The sequence below is a fragment of the Mustela putorius genome, unplaced genomic scaffold (genome assembly GCF_011764305.1).
Source record: "Mustela putorius furo isolate JIRA1106 unplaced genomic scaffold, ASM1176430v1.1 tig00000281_pilon_pilon_pilon, whole genome shotgun sequence".
NCBI classification, from domain to species: domain Eukaryota; kingdom Metazoa; phylum Chordata; class Mammalia; order Carnivora; family Mustelidae; genus Mustela; species Mustela putorius.
In genome coordinates, this window is record NW_025421343.1 from 4,277,908 (window position 1) to 4,287,402 (window position 9,495).

Here is a 9,495-nt window from a genome sequence, read left to right on the forward strand (position 1 = left end):
GTGCTACTCCGCCCCCCCTATTTCCCCCCACCCTCCCGGCGGTATCAAATACCAGGCCGTCTTTCACTTTCGGGTTACTGTTGATGGGAGATGGCGCCGATTCCGAAGGCAGTGGGGCGGATAAAGCTAGGTAAGCAGGTGTGACAAGACGACAAAGAGGTCCAGGAGGGGAGGGACAGCCCCACTTGGGTTTACCTGTTTTCAGTAGGGTCTTGTGCTTTACGGGGTGGGCGAAAGGCTCCGGCCCATCCTTCCCAAGTCCCTTGACGCGCCACCGCCTTCTTTTACTATAGACTGCCCTCTGCAGCCTGGCTGCCCGCTGGAGGTCGCTGCTGTCCCCAAACTCTGCCAGGAATTCGGTCCCGAAGACTACGGCGCCGAGGTAAAAGGACTCCTAGCTCCCCCTCGTCCCGTTTCTCTTGGTCACGCCTCTCTCCAGCCACACTGGGCTCGGAGGGCTCGGTAGAGGCGTAGCCTGGGGCTCGTGCTTGGAGGAGCGCGTGGCAAATGGAGGGTGGTGAAAGTGGGCAGGATTGGGCGGACGAGGGTCTGGGCTGAGAATTGGGGAGTGGATGGGAGTTCCTTAGGGTAAGATAATATGAATAGAGGGAAGAGTGTGAGCAAAGACACCAAGGCAAGGAAAAGTTTAGAAAACTTCACTGAAGTGAGACTTGAGTGGTTTGGTTGGAACTGCAAGAAATGAAGGGGGGGAGGAGGCAGCAAGTGGCTTGAAATGCTTGGATGTCCTCAAGTAGGTTACAGGGTTATTGAGGAGGGGACAGGATCAGATTTGGGAGCACTTAAGAAGCTGTATTTCCAGCTGCTTCCTGGGTATCTCCAAAACCTCAAATTCAGCAATTCCGTTAGTTAATTCATCTACTTTGCAAGTTGATTGCTTTTCCTCTAACCTTAGTTTTGGCTAGTAACACAAACGGACATCCAGTTACTTAATGCAGAAATCTGGGAATCATTGTATATAATCCTCCCTTTCCTTTACCTCACACATTTAGCCAGTCACTAAAATCCACTTTGGAAATGTCTCTCTCTTTCTCTCTCTCTTTTTATAAAAAATTTTATTTATTTACTCGTGAGAGACAGAGAGAGAGGCAGAGGGAGAAGCAGGCTCCCCGCTGGGCAGGGAGCCCCATGTAGGACTCCATTCCAGGACCCCGGGATCATGACCTTAGCCTAAGGCAGATGCTTAACTGATTGAGCCACCTAGGTGCCCCTGGAAATGTCTCTTGACTGTAGCCCATCATTTCCATTCCTGCTTCTGCTGCCCCTGCCTTAGCTTAAGAATTCATTCTTTCTGTCATAGGGGCCTGCCAACTAAACATCCCACCCCTAGAATCATGTCCTCCCCACCCCCCACCCCACCCCAGTGCTGTTTCACTTGAGTGTTTGACTTGAGTGCTTCACTCCCCAGATGAGGTCCACTCCCATCCCTAACAAGACAAAGTCCAAACTCCCTGGGTCACACAGGGTTCTTCAGAGCCAGCTCCTGGCTGCATCTCTAATAGAATAGTCTCCTCACCAATCACTCTGCCTTTGCTCACTCACCACACTTACTGAGCGCCACCAATGTACCAGTTTGGGGCACTGGGAAGACAGCAGTAAACCAAACACAAAAATCCTTTTAGTCAGTGAATTAGAAGCATCTAGTGGAAGCAGCCAGTCAACAAATAAACAATATAGTATGCCAGATATGAAAAATACAAGGAAAAATAAGAAGAGTAGGGAGTGCTGGAATGAAGTTGAGTTTCTCTTTTTAAAGATTGTAGTCAGAAAGGGCCTCCTGGGAAAGGTTTAGCAGGCAGGGATCTGAAGGGGTGAGCCATTCACTGGGGAAAGAACATTGCAGGGAGAGGAAGTAACAAGCACATAAGCCCTGAGATGGGAACACACTTGGTGTGTTGTAGGACCTTCACAGACCACTGACCACTGTAGCTAGAGGTGGGACCAGAGGAGAGATGATTCATGGAGGACTGGGGAGCCAGATCGTGGTCAGCCACATGGTGAATTAAGACCATAGCACAGACTGTGCCTTGGGGAGAGGTAGAAGGTCAAGATCATCCCTTTTTTTTGGTTTGTTTTTAGAGATGGCTAGACTGGGCCAGTTAGGAAATTGAATTAAACCCAGCAGGAAATTGAATTTGAGAATAAGACTTGATGAAAGCCCACAGCAGTGTCAGTGAAGATGCTGTTGAGTCAGAACTATCTCCTGAAGGATAACCTACCTCTGAGACTATTTAGAAAGTTGACCATACCTCCCTGATCTGAATCCTTGCTATGCATTCGTTTAGCACTCTGGTGTTTCATGTGGCTTCTAAGTTTCCTAGTCAGTGGGCCACCATCTAGTCAGGGGTGTGCTCTGTTTACACCTGAATGGCCCCAGAAGGACAAGATGGCTCCTGTCCTCCTCCAGAGCTGACACTAAACGAGGAATCTTGTAAGAACCACAGAATGTAATGGGAGAAGCCTTGAAGAGTCTTATCTCATATTGTGAATGATGAAGCCAAGGTTCAGAGAGGTTAGATGACTTGTCCAGAGTCAATCTCCAGGCAGTATGGCAAAGCCAGAACTAAGATGCAGGCAGCAAAGTGTTCTTTCCGGTTCCATGCTTCTTGCCAATTGAAAGTGCAATAAAAAGCAGTAAATAATAAGGTTCTAAATTGTATAACACAGACTATGTGAGTACAGCTTGGCTGAGTGAGAGCAGAGATCACTGGAGATGAAGAGGTTTGAGGGAAGATGGAATTTGAACTGAATCTTGAAAGTAAGACAGGTGTGGTGAGAAGCTTAGAGCCAGGAGGGATTTAGGGACAGCTGGAGGGACAATCCCAACACTAGAAGAAACCTGAGAACAGAGGGACGACAGCAGCCAAGCAGGAGGAAATTATGGAGGAAGATTAGGAGGGTCAGCCTGGGCTTTCTGGAAGGCTCCAAATCCCAGTGTGAGGAGCTAGACTCAATCCTGCCTATGGCCCTGGCAGCGGGGGATTACTGGAAGTTCCTGAGTAGGGAAGTAACTTCTGAGAGCTTGGTTTTGGGGGGAAACAGACGACGTGCAGGGGAGAGGCCAGCCAGGGATGCTGCGCTCATTTCAGCGTGATGTAGCTCCAGAGCGGGTTCTATGGGGTTGCCTGTATTTGAGGATATGGCAGGGTGTGTAGCTGGAAGGGCAGGTAAGAGGGCTCTTTCTGGGCCTCAGTGTAGCTGACATAGTGGCAAGTCAAGGGGAGGAGATCTTATATGACAGAGAAGGCTGGGCTGAGGGCCACACAGAACGCTTGGGAAGCAGGAGAGTGGTGAAGGAGGTGATAAACCAGGAAAACCAGAGCAGCGTGTCTTCAGGCCCTCAGCGGGGGAGAAAGTCAGCCAGTAAGGTTCTCCAGGCTGGCTGGGTGGGTTGTAGTCTCTATGGTGGAGTAGTCGACCCAGCCAAGTCCCCCGTTCTCTCCTAGAGCTCCCCCAACACCAGCCTCCCCTCTCCTCCCCCTCCCAGGACATAGCGGATTTTCTTCAACGACTTGTGGCGAGTGATCCCCAGGGCCTGCACCGGATCCATGTGGACGGGAGCACTGGGCGGCTACAGCTCTGGCACCATGGTGGGGCGTGCAGGGGCCAAGCCCAGGGATCGAGGCTGGTACCCTGGGGAGGGCTGAGGAACCCTCAGATCTTCCTCTCTCTCATGTACCTTTTTCTTTCCCTTCTCCCTGTCCCTCCGGACAGATTACCTCCTGGACCATTTCTGCGATGAGGGGAAAACGCCTAGACAGAGTGACATGGCCAAGGGGGTCAAGGGACTGGGCACCTACTGTGGTCTCCGAAAGTCCTTCCTATATCCTCCTCAAGGGTCTGAGCCCTGCCCTCCTAGCCCCTCTGCCCCTTCCCCTGGTGGCTCAGACAGCCTACTTCAGGTGGCCATGCCCCAGAAGCTCCTGCTGACAGAAGAGGTGAGACTGTCAGCAAGGGGCCTCCCCTCGCCCAGTGCTCTTCTAACTGCCATGTGCCCTCATCCATCTGACCCCTAATCTGGACCTTTCGAGGTCCTTCCATCCTGCTGGCCTCCCTTTGTTTTTTCTCGTTCTCCCTCTCTCTCTTTTCCGGTCACCTGCCTTTTCTTCCCTAGGAAGCCAACCACCTGGCTGAGGAGCTAGTGGCTGAAGAGGAGCGCATGAAACAGAGAGCAGAGAAGAAACGACTCAAGAAGAAGGTGGCTGGAGGGCAGGAGGAGTGGGAACCCAGAGGGACTGGGGAGAGGGAAAGGGGGACACATTGTGAGGACAGGAAAGAACTTGGGGTAGCCCATAATGGATCCTCTTGGGAGAGGGGGCCCAGTGGGCTCAGAGCCTGGAGGGGAGGGCCTCATAGAAGCCCTATGGTGTGATGGTTCTGGAGTCACACTGTGCCGCCTGGGCTGAATTCTGCCTCGTTCTTACTGGGAGACCTCTGCCTGGTGAGTCTCCTGTCTGCTTTTTCACCTGTAACACAAGGATAACAACAAAACCTACCTCGTGGAGTTGCAGGGATCAAATGAGATAGTGTGTGCAAAGCTCTTAACCTGGTACACGACCTGTAGTCTCTACTGTACATGTAAAGAATTGGCTTCAAGGTACAGATTGTGTGTGTGTGTGTATTTACGTGTAGTGTTCAAAATAAATAATCAGCGTGAGCATCATTATTATTGCAGCGTCAAAAGGATCGCAAGCGACAGGAGCGCTTGGAGCAGGAGGGTGGGGAGCCCAAGGTGAGTGTCTCCAAGCAGGTATGAAGAACTCTAGGTGCCAGGAGGGTGGGAGCTCAGAGGGCAGACAGCTCAAGTGATCCCCATCTGCCTTCCCTCCAGGTCATGGCCACCCCAAATGGGGATGGGAGCCCCCCATCCAGCCCGGGGAACCCTCCTCAGGGACAGTGTGGTGAGGAAGAGGTGAGAGTCTCCTTCCTTTCTTGATCTCGGGCCCCCCCACCCCGCCTCCCTCTCTCCCTACTCCAGGACATATGTTATCCCCACTCCCTCCTAACTTTCCTTTCTGCTCACAGGACTCATTGGATCTATCTAGCACTTTCGTGTCTCTGGCTTTACGCAAAGTTGGGGATTGGCCTCCCAGTGCCCGCAGAGAGAAGGGACTGAGCCAGGAGCCTCGAGGCAAAAGCCGGAGCCCCCAAGAGAAGATGGGCCAGGAGGAAGCGAGCTCTCCAATAGAAGAGAGCCCCAGGCAGAGTCCTAAGGCAGAGGTGAGGTGACCAGTAGAAGTTCTCTGGCTCTAGGATTAAGAGATGTGGGTCAGGCTCCATCACTGACAGGGAAGGTAGGGCTGATCCCATCTTGCAGAAGTGTCATAAGAATTACAGAAGTTGGGAAGTTGGCAATAGTCATTGTTTGAACAAAGGAGAAGGATTTGGGGGTGCTGAGGCCTGAATCCTGCTTGACTTTGCTCCCCATCCCTAGGCATCTCCAGGACTGCTGGCAGTTGCCTTACAGCAGAGCCAGGAGCTGGCAAGTGAGATTCTCTCTTTCTCTCTCCTTCCTCACCTCACCCTCCCCGGGATAGCCCCATCTGAACCCTCCCACCTTCTCTCCTCCCCAGCACTGGGTACCAGCTTTGCCCAAAATGGCTTCTACCACAAGGCTGTGGTTCTCTTTACCCAGGCTTTGAAGCTCAACCCCCGGGATTATCGGTGAGTGGGGGCTTGGCCGCTGTGCTGGGAGGTCAGGGTGAGGCAGTGTTAAGGATCTAGACTTTTGGTCACTTTGTCTTTACCAGGTTATTTGGAAACCGCTCTTTCTGCCATGAGCGGCTGGGTCAGCCCATGCGGGCCCTGGCCGATGCCCAGGTGGCCCTCACCCTGCGACCGGGCTGGCCCCGAGGCCTTTTCCGCCTGGGCAAGGCCCTGATGGGACTGCAGGTAAGGGATCTGAGACTGGAAGTGTGGATGGAATTTGGGTGGCATGGGGTAGGGATTGGGTCTCTAATGACATTTTCTAGCAAAGCTCCTGGTACCACAGTGTCACAGTGTCAGTGGTCCTAGGAGCCGAGGCAAGTTTGAGGAAGGGGACAGTTTTAATTTCCTTCCCCTGCTTGATACCTAAACTTTCCTCTTTCTAATTGCTCTGGGACAAAAGCGTTTTGAAGAGGCAGCTGCTGTGTTCCAGGAAACTCTGAGAGGCGGCTCCCAGCCCGATGCCGCCCGGGAGCTCCACTCTTGCCTTCTGCACCTTGCTCTGGTAAGGGAACCCGGCCCACTGGCGGGCCCAGAGCGGGCAGCCGGAGAGCTGGCTGGGATTTCCACAGCGAGTGCTGCTCCTTTCCTCAGGATAGTGATGGCAGGGATGGGTGGGAGGAGGGGCATGGGCTGTGCTGCTGGAAAGGAGGAACAGGTGCCCCTCTCTCTCCCTTCTCAGCAGAATCAGCGAGGAGGAATCCGGGAGCCACTTCTGTCAACTGGGTTCCCACAGCCATTTTCCCAGGCTGGGCCTGGCACCTCAAGCCTCCTGTCTGTCATTCGTCCTCCAAGCACTGCTCCAAGAGCCGCTGGCCTTCTGTCTCCACCGCTGCATTATCCCCCGAGTCACCTGAGCCACTGTAACTCGACTCTTCCCCAGACTCAGAGTAGGAGACCCCATTCTCTCCATCTCGGGGACACCTCAAAGGGCTCTGGTATCCTGGGACTTCGGCCCCAGCATCTACCTCAGGCCAGATGATGGAGGACCTGTCCCTCATAGGACAAGGCCATGTGTGCCTCCCCTAGTTCCCTGCATATCTTGAGATCTTGTAGTCTAAAGCCATAATTAAAGATACCACTGGTGGCCGTTCCTGTTGCCAAAGAGACCTGATGACAGAAAGGCACCCCATGTCCACTGAAACAACCTTTCTTTGATTCTGAAGCAGATGGCTTCCTCTGGGAGCAGTAGAGAAAAATAAAATCCACCAAGGCTAAGGAGGGAACTGTACAGAAGTTCAGGTTTTCAGACTATATCAGACCCAGAAGGGAGCATCTGGGGCCTGCTCTGATTTTTGGCTCTGGGCACCTCATGCACCAGCCAGAGATCTGTGCTCAGGAGCAGGTTCAGGGGATGCCTGAGGCCTGAGTCCCACCCTGCCTCGTGGCAGATGCGCACATCTTCCTGAGCCCGGCCTCACCTTGTTCCTTCTAGCCCCAGCCCCTCATGCCTTGTTTCCTGTCACTAGGTGCACATTCAGACCTCTCCTTTGCCCAGGGGCCTCACCTTCTTCAACTGCCAGAAGGTTCACCGGGGTTTACATTTGGAAAATCCCTTACCAGGTCCTGCCTGGAGCTGGCAGGGTACACACATCTCCACAGCCCGCCCACCCGTGCTGGCTCTCCTGCTCATGGGACCCCAGCAGGCACCCCGGCTGCTGCTCCTGTGGCCGTGCTTTCTCCACTCCAGCACTAGGTGTTGTAATGAATGAGCACTTCCCCGTGTCAAGTTTACTCAGTATTTCGACCAAGGGTCATTGCCCCCAAAGAAGGCTGTCATTCCCTGCTTCCTGTGTAAGAATCATAATCTTATGGTTTCTCCTCGAAGATCCTGACAGCTGCCCCTGGCTGCTTCCTCCCTATCCCTTCCTGGGAGACTCAGCTCACTGAAATGTGGATCTGCAGGGGACTCAGGCCTCCCAGAATGCCTTGCCTGGAGGAACCATTCATCAGGAGAAATGATTCTTGCCCCCCTGTGGTCTTGCTCAACACCATTCATTGCTGTATAGGGGATGCTGAAAAACCTTCTTTATATAGGGCTTTCCCAGATTATTTTTGTTTAGAGAGCATGCTCTTTCAATACTGTATAGCAGAATGAAGTCTGCCAGCATGAGCTGGGTCACCTTGGGCAGGTCTTCAGGTCTGTGCCTTAGATCCCTCCTCTGAAAAATGGGGTCAATCCCTACTTCACAGGGCAGTTGTGAGAACTGAAAGTCAAAAGTGTAAGAAAATACCTACCAAGTGCCTGGTACACAATGGGTGCTAAATAAATTGGTTTTTATCTGCAATGGTCCTACATACTCATGATTCTCCCACAGTGGAAAGAGGGGATTATGAGTGAATTGTTGCTTATTTCACAAAATACAGAGCTCTGGGACTGTGGTCCTCCAAGTGCAGGCCCTGGACCAGCAGCAAACTGGGAACTTGCTGCAAATGTGTTCTCAGGCCCCACCCTAGAGCTTCTTAATCAGAAAGGACAACAGCAGGGCGCAGCAAGTTGCGTTTTATTAAGCCCTCTGGGCGATGTAATGCCCACCCACTTATTCTAGGACCTGGCAGAGGATACACCATCTGGAGACCACTTCGGTGGGCGAGGCTTGAGTTTTGACATCCGAGGATTGATTATGGGAGATATGGATTATGGAGAGGAATTTAGGAGGCCTCAAGTGGAGGGAGATTACAGCTCAGAGCCAATTAACTTGACTAAATCATACCTTCCTAACAAGAATTATTTGCTCTGGAAGCTCTTTGCTCATGCCTAGTTGGGGAGATGTGGTTGTGTTTGTTTGAGGGGTGATTACATTATGATGACTCCATAAAAGGCCTGTTCGTGTGGCCATCTTGTTCTAGGCAGCAGGGAGCTACTTCTCTGCTTTGGGGACTCCACTAGGATTCCCCAAAGAATGGGCACCCATCACCACTGTGTGGTATCTTTGCTTTGAAGCTGAGCTGGCTCTTTGCTTTTCAAGCCTCTCAAACAAATATTTCCCTCCCCAGTATCCCTTGACCTATCCTAGACTTGAATCTTCTCCAAGAGCCACAGGACTTCTGACACCTTGTCCCCATTTTGTCCCACACTCACACTGCTAACTGATAGGGTTCCAACCCAGCAGCCAGAGTTCTGAGTCCCTAGGGTGTAGAAGCACAGTGACCAATCATCCCAGTTTTCCTGGGACAGGGATTTCCTGGAGTGTGGGACTTCCCGTACTGAAGCTGGGAAAGTCTTGGACAAACACGAATGAGTCAGTCACTCTAAAGGTTCAAGAGAGGCAGCCCTTAGGAAGCAGATGAAGGGAATAAGGAGGGGCCTGGACCAGAATCAGGGAGTGTGTGTGTGTGTGTGTGTGTGTGTGTTGTCTATGTGTATTGAAAGGGCAACACAGATGTAAAGAATACTTTTCACACATAATGGCTGACAAATTCTTAGCTCTACACTAGTAGTCATTAGTTCTGTCCATGATGCCGTTTTTCCTTCCAGTCGCCCAGGTTTGTGAGGCGGTCAGTGATGGATTCAATCTTTGGTCACTGGGATAATCACACAGACTCCTCTTTCCTTACAGCCTCCTCCATTCCCCAAGTCTGGCCCTGAATCCCCTCAGCTCTTACCTTCCACAGTGGCCAGAGATCTACTCCTTCCTCAGGCCCCTGCCAGTCCCTGGTCTCCCCTACACTTGCAGGCAGATGAGCTGGCTCCAACACTGGTCAACCTCTCCTCTCTAAAATCTCCACCGACCAGGATCAAGCTACAGTACAAGGCCTAAATTCCTACCT

General features: G+C 52.2%; 1 protein-coding gene across 2 annotated transcripts; it reads left to right on the forward strand.

Moving 5' to 3' along the window:
* Positions 1-11: 11 nt before the first annotated feature.
* Positions 12-8,012, forward strand: TTC31 (tetratricopeptide repeat domain 31). Of its 2 annotated transcripts, none has more exons than XM_004742248.3 (13): positions 12-130; positions 294-382; positions 3,506-3,608; positions 3,733-3,956; positions 4,133-4,216; positions 4,694-4,750; positions 4,850-4,930; positions 5,044-5,238; positions 5,453-5,504; positions 5,592-5,682; positions 5,769-5,910; positions 6,128-6,229; positions 6,407-8,012. In XM_004742248.3, the coding sequence occupies exons 1-13, from the start codon at positions 91-93 to the stop codon at positions 6,704-6,706; spliced, it is 1,560 nt and encodes a 519-aa protein (XP_004742305.1). In that variant the 5' UTR covers positions 12-90; the 3' UTR covers positions 6,707-8,012. The 2 variants fall into 2 exon arrangements, with proteins under 2 accessions (XP_004742305.1, XP_012906629.1); XM_013051175.2 differs by having other exon boundaries at positions 6,410-8,012.
* The last annotated feature ends 1,483 nt before the right edge of the window (positions 8,013-9,495 follow it).